Source organism: Periplaneta americana, chromosome 16 (assembly GCF_040183065.1).
Source record: "Periplaneta americana isolate PAMFEO1 chromosome 16, P.americana_PAMFEO1_priV1, whole genome shotgun sequence".
Taxonomy (NCBI): Eukaryota; Metazoa; Arthropoda; class Insecta; order Blattodea; family Blattidae; genus Periplaneta; species Periplaneta americana.
Window position 1 is genome coordinate 183167746 of NC_091132.1, and position 24385 is coordinate 183192130.

Sequence of the window (24385 nt, forward strand, 5' to 3'; positions counted from 1 at the left end):
CCTTTAATGAGTAGGTGTACTTTAATGACATGCATTAAAGGTCTGCTACCAGGTGTATAATTACTACATTTCGGCATGGTCGAGCATAAATTAAATTACAACATCGCATACAGAACAAATAACACTCTACAAAAACATCTCAACACACAAACAAATACAACCACACAGGCGTATACAAACTCAAATGTAACACCTGCAACAACTTCTACATAGGACAGACAGGCAGATCATTTCAAACACGTTACAAAGAGCACATCACAGCCATAACAAAATTACAAAACACCTCCACATATGCAGAACACATCACAAATGCCAACCACACCTACAGAGACATCAACGCAGACATGGAAATACTGCACATCCAACCAAAAAGCCAGAAACTCAACACACTAGAACAATATGAAATATACACACGCACGAAAACACACCCCAACGATATTCTCAACACACAACTCAATTTCAAAACACACACACTCTTTGACTCTACACTACGAACGCACCCACACAGGAAACAAGAGGCGCCAACACCAACAACGACCAGTTCTGAAGATGACCCAAAATAGGTCGAAACATGTTAATAAGGTACGTTAAAATTTAACACGAGAAGGACTTATCATACATATTCCGAAAATATATATGATAAAATCTTTTACAGTATATTATAGAATATATGATCACATCTAGATGTGACATAGTTCTGTGATAAAAGTTATGATCATCATACCTTTGATAATATCTGTGACTGAGGAGAAAGAAAATGACGGATATTAAGTATGCATGGTCTGTGAAAACCACAAAGCTTTTAATATCACATTATGAGTCACATGAAATGTTTCATCATCCATTATTAAATTCTTAGTTTTTATATAGGATTTCACATCTTCATACTGAAGTTCTCTCAGTAGAGTTTCATGGATTCCTTTTATATCTTTTCTTCCTACCCCAATCTCTAACCCAAATCGTAGGCTTAGAGTGTAAACCTGCTAACTAGCAAAAAGGAAATTTTACAGGAGAAACAAAAAACTGAGTATAAATTAACTCTGAAACTTTAGAAGCAAATCCAAAGTACAGGTGGTGACGTTTCAAACTTAATTTATACTCAGTTTTTTGTTTCCCCTGTAAAATTTCCTCTTTGTTAGTTAGCAGATTTACACTCTAATGCTGGGTTGCAAGAAAGCATTTATAGGTTCGTTAAACGCTATTGGTCCTATAACTGTCCATTTAGCGTCAGTAAGCGTTGCCAGAACGACCTTTAAAGCTATTGGTTCGTTAAAGCACTCTGTAAACTATAGGTCGAAAATCGGGGCTGTAAACTGTTAACGAATCGTTAGCCGCCATATTGTACGTATATTTCTTGTTTTTGTATCTGACAGTATTAAGTAATTTCGTGGATATGTTATCAGAAACAGGTAAATAAAATGTAATATACATATCACAATGAACTCGAGATTCATGCGTGTATAGGAAAAGTTTTGTGAATAAAACAATTTTATTACCGGTATTATTATAGTATCAGCAAGTAGAGGTTATGTTTGATATGGTACAACATCCGCTTAGACCAAGAATACTGAGAGATGATCGAATCCTCTAGAAGAATATGATAATATTGGTTTTAAGGTTAGATTTAGATTATCAAAAGACACATTCATGGCTCACTTGCACGAAATAGGACATCATATTGGAAAACAAATCGTACGCAGTAAGACAGTATCAGCAAGTAACAGCTGTTGACTGCCTTGCGCTATTACACAATAGGAGCGTTTCAGAATGTGATAGTGGATCATATTCGTGTTTATAACTCTACAGCATGTAGAATAATAAGGTGTGACTGCATTGCAAGAATGAGAAAACAATACATTACTATGCCTCAAGGAAATTCTGTACAAACAGTAAAACGGGATTTCTTCTCAATTTGCAATTTTCCCAACGTTATTGGTGCATAGACTGTAGCCATATGAAAATTCAAAGCCTCAGTAGACACTTGAATGAGATGTGCCGAAACAGGAAGGGTTACTTCTCTATCAATCTGTACCAAGAATCGTTGCATGTTGGCCTGGGGCAATATTTGATGCTTGTTACATGCAAAGTTTGAAAACAGTGACTATGCAAAAACACAATACGACCATAGCGACACGCACGTATAAAATGGGAATTATTTGCGTCGGCTACGATGGCTCTGTCGTTTTGAATCTTTTCCGTTTAAAGATGGAATAGCTAACATCGTTAAATATCACATTTGCAACGACCTATGCTTTAAAGACTGGAATAGTTTAAAGGTCCGTTACTTAACGAGAGAATAGCAATTTATAGAACAGGTTTCTTGCAACCCAGCATAAGCTAACGAAATATATTTTTTCTTTGATTTCTTCTTTAGTATTAATACAATAACCATTACTGCATATTTTACACTTACAACAACCATAGAACTGTTGTGGACCCATTATTAGAACTGTGATGGAAGATATGATCAAAGTCTTGACATAGTGTAATGTAGTCAAAATCTTACATTTGATCAAAAATTGTATCATATTCTGTGACACTGGGGCTGAGTTTTAAAACTTCTAAATTTTTTAATGAATTGCTTTCAAATTCGGTGTATTTGTTGTATCTGTACATTCAAATAATAATATCAGATTTAATGAAATTCATACATTAATTCGTTAGATATTAATTTTCACTAATTTTATTGATATTAAATTATGCTAAATTCAAAACATTTCTGACGGCTTCAGAATTGTTATTGCGTATTAAATTTTTTTTATAAAGGACTTACATTTCATGATTAAGAAAACTACATTTGGATTCTTTAATTCGAGCATTGGGGAATAAGATAACATTTTTAATGGAAATTTTAATTTTTTCTTGATAATATTGTTTCATATTAGAAGTTATAAATTCATATCTTGAAACATTTCAAGTGAAAAACTGGTTCAATGCACAGGTTTGTATATTGGACTATGCTGAGTATTCTTGCAATGTTTCATTCAAATCGGAGCAAATGTAAGACGTTGAGAATCTTTTTAATGACTAAAAACGTAGTTTTGAGAAAACGCAATTTTTAGTGAGTGTGTTAGGTTTAAAAAACCTGCGGGCACCATTTCAAAAATTGGCACCTTATGCCTCAAAATGGCGGGCTGAGGGTAAATGTAGGACAAATCTTAAATGAATATATACGGTAAATATTTACATAGAAAAAGCAAAAATATTTATTTCTTCCATTTTGGCCGAAAATTAAGTTCCAGTGTCCATGAAGTAGTCTATACATGTACTTAAACATGTTGGTAGCAAACCTTTCTAATGTCATGTTTGTGATAAGTGTTTCCCGCCGAAACACCTGCAGGTGAGAAGTCTTTCAAATCTGATATCTATTTACGAAATGAGTCATTTGTTTTGAATGTTTTCACTGGAGCACGCATTTTTTTCGAAAAGACTGCATAAAACCTTGCCTTTCTTCCTATTTTTTTTTTAGTTACATTCATTATCACTCTTGTTGTAACAATATCATGTTACAAAAGAAGTTTCATTGTTTACAAAAATCATGAGTCATCGACTGGTGGTAAATCTGAAAGCATTTCCTGGTAACATCACACAGCCTGGTAACATCTCGATAGAATAATGTTCCTAGCCATATATTTGATACGATTTTGAAGTACTTTCATGTCCCGTGCTATCTGGTCCTTTATGTATCTAAATACTGGTTGTTATATAGCACAACTTAAGACAAAAAAATCTATGTCTTTGTCACTTGGCCCATTATACATTTAAATTCTTCAATTGGTCTTGTATTGCCAAGTCTTGGAACGTCAGGCAAGAATCAATTTTCTTTTTCTTTCATGTACATGTAAACCGTTCACTCTACTGAAATATGCCGTCATTCTTAATTGTATTCTCTTCAACATTTGACAGAAATCAAGATTCTGTGTACTATAGTTACCCGGAAAGATGGTGTTAAACATTTCCAGCAGTTTTTATAAGACAGCTATGAACTTCCCGCCAATATGGTGATAGTGTGTTATTTTGTAAAATATTTTTCAGATTCCGTTATTCCTCATGTATATTTCAATCTTGTAATAACCAGTTTGAAATTGTTGGGACGTGGATGATGTTCATGTAGACGAATTATTACATGTTGCCCTTCGTTTACTTCTGTTGTCGATTAATTAATGTTCATAATTTGTGTATATGCTTATTGGTATCTGTTTCTGTATTATCAATTAAATTAAGTTTTGAAAAAAGAAAATGTTATACAATGTATTCCTGGTGTAATCTCTTATTCTTTTGTGCTGTGTAAAATAGATGGAGGACTGTCTGTTGACGTCCCAAATGTTTTGTAACCTATACGATTGTCATTTTTTATTAATGTAATGTAGTCGCCATTTTCTTAACATGTTCTATGAAATGACAGAACTTTTTCTATTATGTATAGTTTTGTATATTATGTTTGGAAGTTTTGTTGGTAGAGTGAATACTTGGATGTTTAGACTAATAGGTCCCGTGCCACTAAAATGGTGTAAATTTGTAGGCCTACATCTTGTGTTATTTGTCTTTGATACAAGATTTTACGAAAATGATGATTGTAGGTTATATTAATAGAATACGGTCGCCGTATAATTTACAAAAACGTCAAAGGCGTCATGATGACAGCGCAGGCCTTATATCGATTCTTCAATATCTGTGCAACATACGCATTACTGTCACTATTTACATAAGCAGTATTTGATAGCAGTCAACCAGACAGCTGTTCGTGCCAATCAGTTTCCGTATAATGTACTTAAGATATAGAGAGCAACAGAGGGATACAAATTGCAACCTAATCCTAAATTATATATAATAAACTCTTTGGTATCACATATTTTTGTAAAGGATTCACCAGGGAAACGGGCGATTTTAAAGTATGCACTACAGAAATATTGTAGGTGATAGTATCTGCTGTTATCTGTTGTTATATTGCCGAGATTGTTGCTAGAGAAGATTTTCGGACACATTTCAATATCGGACGTCATGATTCTGTTCCTAGTGCACATGCGATCAAATTATTGAATACAAATTTCGAAGCCACAAGATCTCTTATGGAGAGAGAGCCACTGGGTGAAAGAAGAACTGTCAGCAGCGTCATAACTGTGTTCTTATAAAACGCGTTGATTGCATATGCATGCTGTGCACCTTTCCATTCTTTCGTGGTGACCGATCATGTAACGTTGCGTAAATCGCATAATTTCGGCAATATAACAACAGATACCAACACCTTCTATCGCCTACAATATTTCTATAGCACGTATTTTATAATCGTCCGTTTTCCTGGCGAACCTTATACTAGAGTCGAATGTTCTACTAATGCAGTGGTGTAAAGACCATTTCTATGTTCCGGAACTTTGCCTTGGTCAATCTCGGGATACCTTACACATGGTGCAGGGAAAATGATCTTGTTACAAGAAGGACAATGTACGACTAATTTTCAGAGTTTTCTTGAGTAGGAATAAGCTTTCCGAATAGGCTACAGTACATCCCATCACAACTGCTTTTATTTTATATACCAATATTGACTGTCTCACATGCCAAGTCATCACTTTTTAAATCACACTAATTTCTTCACGTATTAAATTGTTACAATTGCGAAAGTGCAGGTTATAAGTTAATGTACTAATGGATATGGTCTAAACAATTTTTTAACGACTTAAAATAATACCTTAAAGATTTCGCAGTTCAACTTTCAAAGCTGTATTTATCTTGTGATTTAGCTCTCCTTATCAGGTGTGGCCTATTCTTAACATTATAATAAAAGTCTAAGAATAACATGTTGAAATTTAATTTCTCCTGCATTTCTACAATTAACTGATTTTCACTTGGCCTGTTTTTAGTGTTTGTGAATATACAATCCATGATACTGAAGATTCTCTCACAGGGTCTGACTTAACCTAACCTAACCTAACCATACATATTCCGAAGTGATACAGTGTTAAAAGTTGTGTAATCAAGATGTATAAACAAAAGAAACTACTTTCAACTGTTCTTTCTATTCTAGAGCTCTTTAGAGAAAAAAAAGTCCGTTTTCTTTCTAAATCGTTTTCATTTATAACTCCTAACGAAGTTTTTAGGGTATAAAAATCTTCGTACTATTTATCAACATCAAAGTTGAGATGAAGTTCAGTAACCAATAATTCAAGGTCCCTCCAAGTTGGTGGAATTTTCAGACTGAAAAGACCTTTCTTTAAAAGACACATTCAAAATATTGCAAAACTCTGTCACGAACGGAGATGAACTAGACTGAAACTTCTGTTTGTCTCACTCACCCATGTGCTTAAATATTTTATCGACTTCACTGTCATAAAATATACCAACTTCCTTATTCCCAAGCTCAAATTTCAGTGTTCACATCACAGCATAAAACTCAGTCGATGTAAATGACTTGTTATAGCTGCTGAATGAGTCTGTTAAATTTTAAGTGCATTGTGAAGGGCCAGAAAGTATACAAATGAACCTAAAAATCGTCGTCTTTACTAAGAACAGACAGTGTACAATGAAAGGCACCGCATTGGTACATGTCTCAAAAGTGTTTTATACTTCATGTCTACAAAGTAAAAAAGAAAAAGATGTTTTAATTCTTTTGTCAGCCAAAAATAAAAGTTCATCACATAATATCTTTATGACAAATTCCTTAATATCAAGGAATGTGTTGCACACTTATCACTGCCAATGTGGCGCTGTTAAGCAATTTCAACACTTTATCACAGTCACAACACATTTCAATTCTTAACATTATAGCTACAAATAATTGATTAAATGGCGATCTTGCTCATGTTAATTGTGTAAGCATGTGCGGCTTACAGCTGTTTCGGTGCTTCTTCACACCATCCTCAGAGCCTACTAGATCTCGGCGTCATCTCGAACTTCCCTGCTTGTTTTGTGGGTGCGTTCGATTGTTGAAAAGTGTTGAAATGTGGTGTCAAATAGTGTGTGTGTTCTGAAATTGATCTGTGTGTTGAGAATTTGATTAGGGCGTGTTTTAGTATGTCTGTATATTTCATATTGTTCTAGTGTTGAGTTTTTGGGTTTATGTGTAGGATTTCCATGTCTGTATATATGTTATTGTATGTGTGGTTAGCATTAGTTATGTGTTCGGCATATGTAGATGTATTGTGTCCTCTGGTTATTGCTTTAATTTTTTTTTTCATATTCAAATTCAAATTTATTTACAATTTACATTTGAATTGAATACATATGAATAGATACCCGAAATGAGCATAATGCTCGTGCTCGGGTACAGTCCAGTAGTCTACATAAATAATGTGTTCTTTGTATCGAGTTTGGAATGATCTGCCTGTCTGTCCAATGTAGAAACTGTCGCAACTATTGCATGTGAGTTTGTATACGTCTGTGTGGTTGTATTTATTTGTTTGTGTGTTGAGATGTCTTTGTAGTGTGTTTTCTGTTCTGTATGCTATGTTGTATTTCTGTTTTCTGAATGAGGATGCGATCTTGTGTGTGTTTTTGTTTTCGTATGTTAGTGTGATGTATTTCTTGTGTGCTTGTGTTGTGTTTTGTGTGTTTGTTGAGGTTTTTGTTTTGTCTTCCTTATGATGTTGTCTATTATGTAGAGTAGAGTCTATTAACACGAGTAAGATCGCCATTTAATCAATTATTTATATTCAAGTGTTAAAAGTAATGTACGAAAGATTCAACGTGCATTATAACTACGTCGTGTAGCAGGGATGGCAATATATGCAAACACTCTGGCTACTAGATGACCAGTGTTGCCAACTCAGAATTCCATTTACCGCTGCACAAGCTTAAAAAAACAGCTAAACTGTAGTTGAAAAACTCCAGATTTTTCTTAACACATCACTTCCAAATTTGAAATACAAACTATACGGTTTTAGGAACTGGTGAATTTTATAAAAATGTGGACTAAATTATGGAAAGTGTGTAATCACTTTGTAGGCTCTATGTTCTACGCAAAATCGCATGGACAATTAAATCGGAATATTTTCTTTCCGTATCACCTTACACCATTTAGACAGAGCTTTCCAACTATCACCGGCAACTTCTTCCACCCAATCTTTCAACATATGTTTTTTCAGACATCTCTAAACTTTTGTACGTATGGAGTTTTACGCGGCATATTTCTTCAAAATTGAATGAAGTAGATCAAGAATATACTGGACACTTCGGAAACAACCATATTCACAATGAAACCAGTCAGTTCGAAATCTGATTTCACACTGAGCTGGAGACGTGCCTGCCAACAATTAGTCTGGTTTTAAGTTTTAAGTATGTCTGTGTTACATAAACTATAATGCGGAATGATAAATTAAATAATATATCATAATATAAATTATCATAAATGAAAATAATAATTCAGTTCATTATCTACTCCAGATTTACCTACAAAACCGCTAACTTGGCAACACTGTAGATGACTGTGGCGGCTACCATAGATAGGGTCAAGTGAATAAAGTCTAGCAAATGCTTTTACTGGTACATTTTAGGCAAAAGCTACTAATATTAGTGAATAACATCTAAGATAAAGCTTTTGCTAAATAGAAAGATCTAGCGGTACTAGTAAAAGCTAAATTTTCCAGCAAATACTAGAAAAAGTGTGAATAAACCCAGCATTGTCTTGATTTTATTAGCAATTGCTTAAATAATTTTAAGTGTGGATCAACCCAGACTTAAAGGTTTCAGTCTTTTTCTAAACTTTCATCTGAGATGGCGGGATTTATGCAGTTGAGGTCTCCCAAGTTTACAGGGAACGAGTAAGGACCAGGGAAGAAGACTACTGTAATTTCTACAGGTTTAATGAGGAGAATGTGGAATGGATTGCTAATTATTTTCTTTGTGCGACGAATGAATCCGGAGGTGGTGCCTTGTCTTCCAAGCAACGGATTGAAATCTTTCTTCGCTTTGTAAGTGACCCTGGATTTCAGGCAGGTATTGGAAAGGACGACTGTCTGCAAAATGGTGAGTATTGTACTTGGCAAAATTCTGAACAAGTCTCACTTATGGATTGAATTCCCTAGAGGTAATAATGAACTCAATACTGCCAGATTAGAATGGGCAGAAAAGTATCAATTTCCCAGCTCCATAGGAGACATAGATTGTACTCATGTCCACATTGTGAAGCCATCACATAACGGGGATGAGTATATAAACAGAAAAGGCGAGGCTACTATCAATGTGCAAGCTACCTGTAATGATAGGGAACAATTTACAAGTATAGATGCACAATGGCAAGGATCAGTCCACGGTAATAGAATTCTGAAACGCTCTGATATCTACTGTGCAAAGAACAGCCAGGAGGATTATGTACTTCTTGGTGACAGTGGTTACGGAATAACTCCCTGGCTCATGACACCATATAGACGACCCAACACTCCTCAAGAAATAGCCTACAACAACTCTTTTTACAAAAGAGCGGGTAATAATCGAGAGGTGCTTTGGGCAACTAAAAATAAGATTTCCTATCTTAAATCATGTGAGAGTTAAACTGGATAAGGTACCTGCTATAACAATTAGTTGTGCCATACTTCATAACATAGCCAAATACTTGAGGGATCCCAACCACTTTGAAGGAGATGAAGGAAATCAGATTGATGAATTTGAAGATGATCTTGAAGAAGGAAATTTGAGACGTCTGGGACAAAGGAAGAGAGATGACATAAAGGAAGTTATTTATAATTTAAGACTTTAGTTGTATTTCTATTCAAACTTATGAAAATTACATTGTTTTTACAATTATTATTAATTTAATTGCAAGAGATGTTTTCATTCTGTGACCATTCACAAAACTGTGTAAGTTAAGTCAACACTTTCATTGTTACTTAGCCTGTCGTTTTTCAGTCTCTCTAACATTAACATCTCTTTTTCTTTTTGAATTTTTGTCAGCTATAATTGTTCGAATAAAAGAAGTCTTTGTAATTCACTCGTCGTCAAATTCTTCGTTTCCTCTGTTTTCGTGAGAAAGAACTTGGACTTTTTTTTTGGTGGCGATGGTGGGGAAAATTCTGAAGTAACTTAGGGTGCCTCAGAGCAATTACCAACAGTTAGGACTCCTAAAATGAAAAAAAAATAGTAATGTAAACTTTCATATTTTTAATGTCTCATATTTGTTTAAATAAGTAAATAAAATTATTTTGACCCATCTGGAATTTTACTGAAGACAGGATTTTGATCCGAAGTCAGTAAATCTAGAAGCTCTTTTTCCCCATGGCTTTAGGACTATTTTCTTGTTACCTGTCGCTGTTTTGTCTGTTTTATTTTTTACCTCTGCTTTCATATTCTGGACTTTCTTCTTTAATTGCTTCTCTGAAGTAGACTTCCCTAGTTCTTGCTGATATTCATTCACGATCTCTCCCCAAGCTTTTTCTTTTCTATCTTTGATCGTAGGAATCTGTGCTTTATTAAAAATCACAGGATGCTTGCTCAACATAGTCACAAGCCTTGCTCGGGAATCGCTTCCACAATCATCAGGATACTCACTTTCGGAAGAAGACATTTCTAAAACTACACACCTGAACTAACCCAGAGTCGAACTAAATAAATATTAAAGAAAACATCTGAATTAACCCAACACAGAGTCAAACTAAAGAAAACAGGTGTTAATTAAAGTAATTTCAACAATCGGTAATGGTATTGTCGTCAATACATGCCACACTGCAAATACACCTGTCTAGCCAGCAAAAGCTGAGATTTTCCAGCACTTTCTACCTAGCATTAGCAAAAGATTATTCACACAATGTTAAGCTAATGTTAATGCTAGTACTGAATGCTAGATAGCAATTGCTTTTGCTAATACTTAATTCTAACAGCTAATGCTTACTTTTTATTCACTTAGCCCATTTATATCGTCTATTAAATATACTTTTAAAGGTTTTTTTTACATATACTGTATGTTATGTTATGGCATGGCGCGTCCTCATATTGCGGATAGAAGAGATATGGAGGGTAGCTGTGAATATATTGAATAAGCAGTCGTGGTCAGCCGATAAGGGGTGGTCCTCCAGCTTGGGGGTTGGGCGAAGTGCTAACAGCCCATCACCGTAAAAGAAATAGTTTGTTACGAAATCTCAAAATAATCCTCGGAATGGGACTGATTATCTGGCACGACCACAGCAAAGAGAGCATAATATTAAAATGGATTTGAGGGAGTTAGGATATGATGATAGAGACTGGATTAATCTTGCTCAGGATAGGGACCGATGGCGGGCTTATGTGAGGGCGGCAATGGACCTCTGGGTTCCTTAAAAGCCATAAATAAGTATATGTAGTGTTAGCTTAACTGAAGGACGCCCGCAATTACTTGCCTAAGGAAAGATTTGTTTTCTTACTTATTTTGTCTCTTTGTATAGTTATACAAACTGAAGATACTACCATTTTCAGTAAAGTAAATTGTAATCATTATATCACAATAACACCGGTTACAAATTTTGTCGTGCAAATCTCCAGCTAATTAAGCACGGCTTCGTATGGGAACCTTTTTTGCAGTCTTAAAACTCCGCTATGACAGAGTGCAGAAACGGCTAAATGGCTATATTGTCAATTTAAAGGGAAATTACTTTGCCGCTGTAAGTGCTAAAAATACTCGCTAAAACTCAATATCAGATATATATACATATATTTATTTATTTATTTATTTATTCATTCATTCATTCATAAAGTTTATCCGTTAAAGTAACACACAAAAAAACTGCAGATCTTGCGGTAAAACGGCTGTATTGGCAACACTATTCTTTTTTTTGTCATCGTGTCCCCACAGATGGCAGCACGGGTTAAAGACCGAGTTGGCCACTGCTGTGCCCTAGTGGTTAATTTTGCCACTACATGCGAAATGTTCCCATTGAACAAATTCTGTAATATTCCTTGCTGTTTTTTAAAGCGCTTCATGCCTTTGCTGCAGCAAAATGATGGTCGAAAAAAACGCAATTGGATCAGCTGACTGCAAAATGGTGGACAATTAATATTGGCTTCTATAACTGCAGTAATAAATTTAACCTTAAAAGAACCGAACATGTTAAATAGTTTCGACTTCCATGATAATTGCATGGAATTATTATTACTAGACGATTTTAGCAATAATGAACGTTGCAAAAGACCAAAACACGCATTCCGCCATGATGGATAGTGCAGCAAACTCGTAAAGCGGTGTTTTGGTTATTTTGCTGCAGTTGCTGCAGCGCTTTACGTCCTGCTTTAAAAACAAACGCACGGATTCTAGTAATGAACTCTGGCAACATGGGCACCGTTACCATAGCAACAGGCCACTTTCGCATGGCAATAGTCAGTTGTTTACAGAATTGCCAATATGGTGACTTTATTTTTCTGAAATAATTTCTTTTAACTTTTCTTGCTTAAATAGGGATTTAGCAAATACATTACAAATTTTTTTCGCATCCTTTAGCAACAAAAATAAATCTTCCTCTATTAATAGTAAGGATTCTATTGACATTTGAACTACTGTCCGACTACTTTCTGTACACTTCTGTTGGCGAACCTGACTATTTAGCAATGCACAAAGATCTGTTGTTATTCTGTTAATTAGTTTGTTTTGTTGAACTATAAAACGTCTTGGGATTTGTTGGTTCCTTCTTAATTTATAACAGTTGTATATCGTATCATTTCCAAATACATTATGCTTCAATTATTCAGTGTAAAACAAAAATGTATGTGTCATAGGAGTATACAAATGATAACAGTTTTATTGAAATTACCATCATACTCCGTACACTAACTGAAGGTAGTGTCTGTTATTGTATAATTTTTAATGCATTTAGTTATGGAATTTAAATATGTTGTAAGGATGAATAGCAACATATACGTCGGCCTTATAGTTGTACATCATAATTTTAAAAAATCGTGTTAATCGAACTAATATCTTGTGTACAAAAACATAACCTCACTTACGTTGAAAGTTGTACTTGTCTAGTATTTCGAAATGGAACCGGACTTTGAACCACACAAATGTGGTATTCGTTTCAATCCTCCTGCGTTAATTTTGGTGTATGCAGATAAGACAAAGAAGAATAAGTTACGGAAGTATGTGATGCCCATTCGAAACTTCAGAGCCAGCTCAAGTGTTAGTTTTGTGGCCCAGGATCTGAAGCAAAGACATAATAAAGCTCTTCATTCGGTGTCAAACGTTCAGGTGGAAAAGATGCTACGAGTGCTGCAGGAACACATGAAGGGGGTCGAGTTGGACAAGGCACTGCAAGTTGTGAACAAAGAATTCTCAGTTGGGTCTGACGAGGACCTGAACAAACTCGGAGACGATGAGATACGAAGGAAGAAGCAGATTATGGACCAGACGTTCAACAAGAACCGCATCAAGCCGGACGACCCCGAGTTTGTGTATGACAAGAGGGTGGACTTCGACCAGAACGCAAACGAGAAAGTGGAATCCGGTTGGGATACGGAGGACAATGATGACTTGTTCTGGAATTGACGTAGGTTTCACCACAGTCTACTATATACAGTCGCGAAGCTCAATATGTAGTAAAAATGCAAACTTGGATAGTTGCCCACCACTAGGATCGCTACTATCGCCTCATCATCGCAGATCTCTCTCCTAGTAGACGACAAAATATGTTACACTTGCGTTGTGTTCCTTTGGAAAAATTAACACCTTCCTTCCATTGTTGAAATATTAAATGCATAAAGTTAATTTATTATTTTAACGAAGTATATTAAATTCCACCATAAACTCGAAGATACGTGCAAGAAATAAGTTAATATTATTTTTGTTTGTGCAAAACGAACTAAAATTTACTATAATCGCTTAACTCATTCAAGATTATAACTATGAAACCTATAAACATTAATTTTCATTTCCCTTTACAAGAATAATAATGGAAATATGAATTAATGGAGTAACTTACGTGTGCCGGTACTTGTAGTGTAGGCTTACGTAGTTAACAAAGTGGGATGAGGTTAAGCAATAAAAATCACACCAGAATTGGAAATAAAACGTGATCAATACATTTTATTGTAACAGACTTTTTCTACGTCTCTAGTAAAGTAACAAATAAAAATAACGACAAAATTAACAGCTATAATTAAAAACATATCCCTTGAAAAAGAAAAGTAGGCCTAAGCAATAATAATCCCACCAGAATTGAAAATAAAACGTGATCAATAAATTTCATTAAAACAAACTTAATTTTTCTACGTCTCTAGTAAAATATTATTATTCCAATTATTGTATTTTAGCCATTAACGTTTTCATTACAACCAATAACGAACATTTCACAAGCATCAATGTGAAATACGCAACGCGCTAGCACTCGATGGAAATACAACACAGTCCAAAGTCGACCGTGGACAGTCTATTGTTTCTAGTTGCTAACCGCTTGGAGCGCTTTATCACGAGATTTGCAAAAAATCACCTCAAGCTTCGCGACTGTATATAGTAGACTGTGGTTTCATATTGATTACCTCAACTTGTGTATATAGATATTTCTACCTACGATTCTGCTTTTGTTTGTGTCATTAGATTATAATTGTAGGCTTACAGTAAGTGTGAATAATGAGTGAAGGTTACTTACGTACACTGGACTCCAAATGAAATTCCGATACGAAATTATATTGTTTTCCGATGACTTTAGCAAACATGGCGAGGTAGAAAGCTATTTTCCTGAGATTAGTTTTTTTTTTTTTTTAACATGTAAGGTACGATTTTTATAACATGTTTACGTTGTTATTTAATATGAATTGAGGTAAATATCTAAGTAAGTACTGGTTCTGTCCTTTAGAGAAAAATGAATTCCAAAAAAAAAAAAACCCGAAGAAAGAAAAAATGAGCGGAAAACATTAAAATTTGAAATAACTTCAAAAATATCTAAAAACTGACAATTTTTGCAAGTAAATTCAAAAACAATTAATTCGCAAACACAAAAAACACTTTAAATATACACAACTTCTAAGTTACATTTAAATTTATAACAATAAACTTAACATCCCTAAGCTAATGTAATCTGACTTAACCTAACCTATGTCAACGACGAAACAGTTGAGTAAATAGCAAACTACGAAGACTTACCTCACATTAATGAAAGCATGAATACATTTCTCCCACTTCCATGAAAGACAATGCATGCGGTCACCATCATCTGGATATTTCCTCTTGAACATCAACTCTGCTAAATATCCGAAATCCGTAAATACAACCTCCACACAAGCCACCATCATGAAACGTAGAGCTACATGCTCCTTCCATCACCGGAACTAATCTCAAAGTCACAGAGAAAAAATGAAAGCAATGTAATTAATGTGACGTCATCAAACATCGATTTATACATGTGCTGCTCGCGACAGGATCTTGCGCAGACTTGATTAATAAAAACCTAAACGTCCACACCTGTGGAGTAACGGTCAGCGCGTCTGGCCGCGAAACCAGGTGGCCCAGGTTCGAATCCCGGTCGGGGCAAGTTACCTGGTTGAGGTTTTTTCTGGGGTTTTCCCTCAACCCAATACGAGCAAATGCTGGGTAACTTTCTATGCTGGACCCCGGACTCATTTCACTGGCATTATCACCTTCATATCATTCAGACGCTAAATAACCTAGATGTTGATAACCCAAAAAAAAGTAAACTAACCAAACCTAACCTTCGTATATGCAAGATGTGTAACCACAGCGCGAAGGGAACTGCTTGATTTGATCTGGAACGTATGCGCGAAAATAAATTCACGTAAGGATCACGCCAACACTGCATGAGAGGTCAGCGCATGCACCGCCAAATGGTTTCTGTCCTGTTACAAACATCAAACACAAAATGGCTGACAACCATTTCCAATCTGCTGATATCGGTAATTAGATAAATATAATAGATATAAACTACAATTGTTTTCAGCTCACTTTTTCTAAGTGTTTCCACATTAGGAACAGTAATCAAAAAGTTTTAAAATAGTTTCATTAAAAAATCACAACCAGTACTTATAGATTTTTATCATAGATAATAAGGAAGGCTGTGGAATACCATATAAACTGCAGTTTCACTATTTTCGTGTTGTATTCTGATTAATTTAAAATAAAAGTACTGTTATCCATGGATGCTGTCAAAAAAAAAAATCCATAGAATTTATATGCAATGCCTTCTTATTTCTATTGTTTTCTAAGCGAAGTCCTCGTAACACGCTTCGACTCGGCATTTATTTTGCAGCCCAGTGTACTTGCCACTAGAGGAAATTACTGAAATGCCTTAAAAATGCCTAGGATTTATAGTATGGAGGAGTGGGAATTGGATGTGATCACTAGGAGGAGAGCTGTATATATACATCCAGCCCGCCCCAAATACATTGCTTACTTATATACCAAACTAGCCGTACCCGTGCGCTCCGCTGCACCCGTTACAAATAAATATAAAGTAATTACATAATTAAAATAGTACACTTGATCCAGGGAACATTCGTGTTTGATAGAAGGATAAATCGTTTAATATGTTACTTAATTTAAATTGTATTTAAATAATTAAAATGCGATCATTTTGGTCCAGAGACACTCATTGGTGCAATGACAATTCCTTTAACATGTTTCTTAATTTTTATTACATGCAGCCATAGTTCAATGAACATTGACATCATTTACATTTAATGTGTATACTTTATTTTACTTGTTATATGTTTCCATTGAATTATGGTAATAACTTAATTTTAACCCTTGTTTTCTACGTATTCAGTAAATGGCGCTTGGCCCACTATGGTTCTGAACCCTTCAAATAACTTAAATTATATTATATTATATTGTATTATATTATATTATATTATATTATATTATATTATATTATATTATATTATATCATATCATATCATATTATATCATATCATATCATATCATATAATATTATATAATATAAAAAGTGTGTTCATAACGGATGTACCCCGATAAGTAAGTTTTCAATTTGTTATGGGGGCTCTTGAATCTCAGGAGGAACAAATTTTATTTTACAACAGGGCAGCATAATCTGCTTGGCTCATTACCCAAATTTTTTGCATTGCATTTAATGCATATGTATTTTAGCTCGATTCAATTGAACATAGTTAAAATTTGGATTATAAAATAATGAAATGCTAAGCTAACGTATTATTAATGCATACTAAATCAATACACTCTCGTTGGTCGTTAATTCTCTGAGATAAACATTATTTTAAGAAATACAGGAAACGAATACACAGAATAGCCTATCAAGTTTTCTGTGCATAAGAAGCTATTTTAATCTTACCTGTCCTCAATTCACTCAGAAGTTACTGTAATAACATTATAGCATTATGTCCATACAGAGAAACTACACTTTCCAATGGTGAAATAATAATTAATTATACAAATCGGTTAATTTAGCTTCCGATATTGCTTCATACGAACACAGAAACATTTTCTGTAGGCTATGATTCATAGCTTTCGATTGTTGTTGACCAAGGCCCCTTATAGACGAAGTCATTTGTTTATTTCATTACACGGCCTTAGATGGCAGTTATTTTAATTTTAAGACTCATTTATCTCATTAAATATCAGTCCTATCAAAATTTTTCAAAGACTAAAACTTATCGGAAATGATTTTTAAAGAATTTTTTGTTATGTAACATTTTTCATAAAAATCAATAATAAGCGAGATATTTCGATTCATTTAATTCAGGCCCCCTTATAACCCCCCTTTTAAATAATGTATTTTGAATGCCATATAGCCTATAATCTAAGTTACAACGAACTTAATTTATATTCCAATTTTCATCGAAATCCGTTCAGCCATTATCGCGTGAAAAGGTAACAAACAGACAGACAGACAGACAGACATACAAACAAAAATTTCAAAAAAGCGGTTTTCGGTTTCAGGGTGGTTAATTATCTATGTTAGGACCAATTATTTTTGGAAAATCGAAAATTACCAGAAAAATTTCGGCTACAGATTTATTATTAGTATAGATTTGTCGTGCTTGAATTAAAAACACCGCCATATTTCTTGAATGTGACCTAATTTGAGGGAGGAAATGAAGGGATTTGCAATGTTTCCAACGCCTTACATAATATTACACACCTAATCTAACCTAACCTAACCTCTCCCATAATACTACACACCTAACCAAACTTAACCTAACCTGTCACATAATACTACACACCTGTAGTAACAATCCTTACGTTTAGTATCATTTCGTTTGCAAGTGTTGCCATCCCTGCTATATGCTGTATCGGGAGCCACCTAGTGGAAGAAGTGGAACATGATGCCAGGGAGAGGTTATGGCGACTTTCCAGTATTCATAATTACATAATTACTTTTAGTTCGTTCAGTGTGTGTTTTATGCAATAATTAATGTGTTAATGTAATGATAATTTCATATATATATATAGTGCAATAAAAATTTTAATGTCTTGTGACTGTGATAAAAGTGTTAAAAATTGGTTTACAGCACCACATTAGCAGGGACAAAACTGCAATATTCGTTTACAGTGGCGGGTGGCTCCTCTACCTTGAATAAGATCCCTCATAAATTCTACAATTTTCACATCAGAGTTTCTGTTCGCTCAATTTACTTCAGTATTGTGTTAAGGTCTCCATTTTTCTGTGGTTTCATATTGCTTGTTACTTTTGCATAGGTCTAAGCTCAAGAATTGAGTGAAAATAATGAATGACTAATAAATGATAAGTTTTCGAACGCCATTACTAACCACTAGCCTAATGACTTTGCATGTAGTAAGATTGCCATAATTCTGGAAACAAAAATCCCAAAAGTTGTGGTTATTTGCGTTAAAGAAGACTGTACTACAATGAATCAGTACATAGAACATCATTCATTAATAAATCCCGAAGGGCAATCCTGCTTAAAGTGGCATTATAATAACTTATCTAATAATGCATTATGTCAATTGGTAAACAAATTGCCAAATATAACCATTACAACTGTACTTTCTGAACATTACATATTGGTACTTACAAGGAGAGGACATGCTCTGTATATCACCGAATGGAATAAGATTGTGTGAGATGAAAGGACAAGACGTACTGTTTAAAGTCATACCTGGTATGGGTGGCCAATGACCCCTCGTTTTGGAAATATTGGCTATTGTTTGTGACGTACTTCCGTTAGGTGCCTAATAGGGAAGCATTAGACTGTGTAACAGCGTAGATCATATGGTTGGGTGCTGAGTTGTTATTTAGGGAACCTGAGTTCTAATCTTAACTGGTCCTTTTTTTTTTATTGGGTTATTTTACGACGCTGTATCAACATCAAGGTTATTTAGCGTCTGAATGTTATGAAGGTGATAATGCCGGTGAAATGAGTCCGGGGTCCAGCACCGAAAGTTACCCAGCATTTGCTCGTATTGGGTTGAGGGAAAACCCTGGAAAAACCTCAATCAGGTAACTTGCCCCGACCGGGATTCGAACCCGGGCCACCTGGTTTCGCAGCCAGACGTGCTGACCGTTACTCCACAGGTGTGGACTTAACTGGTCCTTTTTTTTTTCTTTTAATAATGATTAATAGTGTGATCACAGTAATCTATTTACATATATCATATTTCTCAATGTATTGAACGCTTCGTCATGTTTTAAACAAATTACTAATTAACTAACATTGTATTGTAAAGGATAAATAAGGAAATATTGCTCACGTAGGCAGGTCACTGGTGTCTGTTCTATTTCTATTCGATTTCATTTTGTACAAAATTCATTATGATGTCATAAAAACACACAAAACATACATATTTCCTGCACCATGCACAGCAAATGAAAGAAGGTTGTCCACAGTCACACACATTTTTCCGCACTTCTGCTGCGAAACAGACATCCTTCACATTCACAAACACTTCTCGTTCGTTTATTAATTTTGATGCATACCACGCATATTTGAACATGGCTTTGAATATAGGAGCTGACAACTGAAAGTGAATTAAGGAGTGAATTTTGAGGGCATCCTCCCTTGAAGCAATTTGTCGTCCAGTTTGTAAAACGAAAGAGCTATTTTGCAAATATTTGATAAAAATCTTCATCTGTCTAAAAAAATAAACCTCACAGGACTGGCATAATCCAGTACATTTGGGTGAATTCACTTTAAGGTTGCACGTTACTTCATTTTCTTCATTTGTAAATATTTCACCATACAAAGAAGGATTTACCTGCCCTTCCCATGAGTCCAGATTTAGAAGAAATGGCCGCTCTTTCACATATGTCTTTATTACATTCTCCAGGTATTGCTTATGGAGTTGAGATGTCAGCTTTCCTGATGAACGTGTTACGCAATATTTCCGAATTTAGAAGTGAGTTTATCTACTTGACGTTGCACCCTTGGGCCAGATTGTCCTTTTGGTTCTAATAATAATAATAATAATAATAATAATATCAAGTTTTAAAAAATGAGAAGGCATTAGGATTCGAACTGGAGTTGCCTGGATGACAACTCAGCATCCAACCATATGGGCTACGCTGTTACACAGTCCAATGCTTCCCTACTAGGCACCTAACGGAAGTATGTCACAAACAATAGCCAATATTTCCGAAACGAGGGCTCATTGGCCACCCATACCAGGTATGATTTTAAACAGTACGTCTTGTACTTTTATCTCACACAATCTTATTTAATTCGGTGATATACAGAGCGTGTCCTCTCCTTGTTAGTCTTTCCCAGAGTAATGTGATATTCATCTGGTAATCTGGTTGTAATTCCTTGACAGAACTGATACTTTTGCCAGAGTATTTAGCTAACTTCTCATATGCCTTTTCAAGAGGTTCCACCAAACATTTATCTAATTTTCGTCATCACAATACTTATTGGTATTTTGCAATAATTTTCCTGCTGTCAATAACAGGGTTACTTTTTCTTTGCAGTGGGTGTTCTTATCGTAACTGCTGCACTGTTGCTGGTCCATCTTCAACGGAACACAATGAAGAAAATAGTTCTATGTTCTTTTGCAGGGCTGCCAAGTGTCAATTGTTAATGCTGACATCAGCTTTTGTAAGGTTTGTCAGCATGTGGTACCCGTTTGTCAGCTTTTTCACAAGTGCTGTGCCAGACTATTTTGTATCATTTGGTTTATTTCAATTTAAACTTTCATAGAGACTTCAAAACTCATTTAATGATCCCATGACAGAAGTTAATTTACTCCTTTTCCAGCGTGTATTGCCTGTGTTTAATTCTTTCCATTTGACTCCGCAGAAAGGGTCACCATCCATATATTTTTTTTTTAAGATTTGAAGTCTGATTTGCTGCATAAATTGTTCTTTCGGTTTGTAAAAACTGATGCATTGTCTGGTCCTATTTTTACAAGTATTAATGTGAATAGAGCTAATCAGCTAGAAAACTGAGAGTTGTTTATTGGTTTGACATATAAACAGCTTCTCAGAAAGCTAATAAATGATGGAAGTATTGCAGAAAGTCAAGCCAATACCTTTCCTGAGAGGGTGAGGGCTTTCTTTTGGAAAGATCGCTCAGCTGACAGGTCCTGGGTTCGATTCCCGGTGCTGGAACGAATTTTTCTCAAATTAATAGATATGTACAGTATGGCTACTTACAGTAATTGATTATTCAATGAGGATGGTGAGATCTCATATAAGAATATATATGTATATACAATTCATGTAAGTTAAGTGAACAATTTCTTCTAATTGATTTATATAATTCCATCACATACTGTAAATTATCATTAATTTCTCTAAATAGATTTACAAAACCTCTAATGGCAATTACATTAATATTCTCATTATAGAAATAGAAATATATATATTCTCCCTGTAACATAGTCCTAGTAAGCTTATATTAAATTAATTTTCATCATTTTACTAGCTATCTCAAATATTAAATTAATTATAATTCATTGAATTAAATTACCTCATAAATTAAGTTACTACTTTACCTTATAGATTTATCCAAATTTAAATAAATATGTAGTGAAGAATATTGCTGGAGAACCTTTTAAGTGTAGTGCAAATATTTGTAATTTAAATTTACGTATTGTATTGATTAAGGCTGGTGGAACAGAAAGCCTTATGGCCTTAACTCTGCCAGCGAAAATAAAATATATTATTATTATTACTATTACTATTATTATTATTATTATTATTATTATTATTATTATTATTAAATTGTGAGTGAGGATTTAGTTGCATGAATCTTGTAAAAACTGGAATTAGAAACCACCTTTCAGTAAAAAGAGTTATCACTCTGCTAACAATAAATCCTGAAGGACCTACTAGTAAAGACTTTCAATGTTTAGAGTGCCCATAAAATAACGTATTTTAATGCGATGTAAATTCAGCAGTAATTGCTTCTAAACATACCTATGTCTAATGATTTACTTACGTAGAGTGAGTATATCTAGAGTGTAATAAGATGGATTGAAGGTAATAAAATCCAAGAAACAAATTACGTAACTTTTTGTTTCATTAATTTTATCTTTCTGCACAATTATTTATAATATTACACAATCATTTCGCAATTTGCACAAATATAATTTTTCATTTGTGCATTTTTGCGACAATTATTTATTTTCTAGCTTAAACCCTGGTTCGTAGTGGCACATTTATCAATATAAAGAATATGGAAAGTAACTTTGACCAAGTTCAATGTTTTTGCAATCGATATAAAGATGGTTTTCACTTCTCAGATGATATGAATTGTTTGTACGATCAGTTAAGCTTTACAAATGTAAACAGAAAGATCTAACAAACAATTCCCATAGTTCCGATTCCAAGGAAGTGTGGAACAATCTATAGAAAGAATTGAACTGTACTGCCAGTTCAAAGTACGACAGAAGAGAGTTTTTAGTTTAAACAGACAAAATAAAACTCAATTTCGTTACTCAATGAAGATAGACATAACTCTCTCTTTTATTGTATGTAGCAAATTAAACTATGAGGAAAAGTACCATGAGGAAGTCTTTGATGAAAAATATTTTAATAAAGCTAGATGTCCCACTGAAGAGTACAGCAGAACCTCTATTATCCGTGGTAATGAAGGGGGTAGGCTGAACGGTTAATCGAAAAAATCAGATAATCCGTACTACAAAAACTTTCATAAATTGAGTATTGCATAATGCAGTTTCATAATTTTCACTGTGGTCATGCGTTTTAACACATTAGGTACTAGATCAGAACTTTTAAGTATAATAGCTCTGTTGGAAAGAGTGGGTGAAGAAACAATAATGCTGAAACTGATGAGGAAGAGGAAAAGGAATTGGCTGGGTCACTGACTGAGACTGGAAGGAATGGTGAACGGTGCAGAAGAAGATATCAAATAATAAAGGTAAAGGTATTAGAGATGGGTAAAAAAAAGCTGGAACAGTTTATTTGAAACTGTTTCGTATCGAAACAGTTTCATGATATAACCTGTTCCAACTGTTCCAAAGAGTGTTACACTGCTCCGTTAATAACTTCAACGTTCCACATGGTTCCAACAGATACACAGTTTAGTTTCTAAACAGTTTTTCTCTTCTTTGTTGTCTGCAAAGGCCATGTGTAGCACTATCATTGACCTCCAATCGAAAGTAGAGATATAATATTCATGTTCCACACGGTCTTCGTGCAACAGTAGCCTATGTAGGATCGCGCAATTTAATTGTACGAATCAAATTCCGTAATAAATCTCCTAATTATTAGCTGTCCATTGATGAAGAATATATTCATGGTGTCCTGACATAGTGTTAATTATTAATATACCGCGAAAAATATCATCAGCTAATGTCATCGTTATTAAACTCTCCTATTTTTACTAAAATCGATTTATTTTGAATTGTAGTTATTTACTTAGTAACCTACGAAAACTATCTTTCGTTGTCATAGTACACTGAACAGCTGATTTAAAGACGATTGAAGGGCTTTGAAACATGTTCCGGAAGCAGATGAGAGGTTGAAACAGTTGGAACACTTGGAACAGTAGGCACTGATGTTGTAAACATATTCTTATGAAACTGTTCCTTTGAAACTGTTATTTTGGAACAGTTTCGTTCATGAAACAGTTACAGCCGAAATTGTTTCTTAAAAAGAACAGTTTATCCCATCTCTAAAAGGTATACCCATCACACGCCATGAAGGCACTTGGGGGGCATGGAGGTAGAGCACCATGCTTTCCATGATCTCGGCACTAGAATGAGGTGGTGTGGTCGGCACCACTCTCTGACCGCCTTTTACCCCCGGGAAAGACCCGGTACTCAATTTTATAGAATTTTATAGGGGGGCTGAGTGAATCTTGGGGCCGTTCTGGAAGTCTGGAAGTTTGGTAACGAGAAAAAATCCCGTCACCATTCAGGATCGAACCCCGGATCTTCAGTCTGTAGTCAGCTGCCAACTACCAACTGAGCTACCCGGCCACCCAGATATCAAATAATAGAAGGCATTAAGTATGGATCATATGCGAAGACTAAGAGGAAGGTAGGAAATAGGAAAGACTGGAGAATGCTGGGTTTGCAGTGACAGAA

General features: G+C 34.8%; 1 protein-coding gene across 2 annotated transcripts in view; it reads left to right on the top strand.

Moving 5' to 3' along the window:
• Positions 1-22358, top strand: part of LOC138692197 (zinc finger protein ZFP2-like) — a 148326-nt gene extending 125968 nt beyond the window's left edge. The window contains exon 5 of one of the 2 annotated variants that reach the window (XM_069815276.1): positions 20802-22358. In XM_069815276.1, the coding sequence (XP_069671377.1) occupies positions 20802-21030 (229 nt within the window). In that variant the 3' untranslated portion in view covers positions 21031-22358. The remainder of the gene's footprint in view (positions 1-20801) is intronic. The other variant, XM_069815275.1, reaches the window with a different exon arrangement.
• The last annotated feature ends 2027 nt before the right edge of the window (positions 22359-24385 follow it).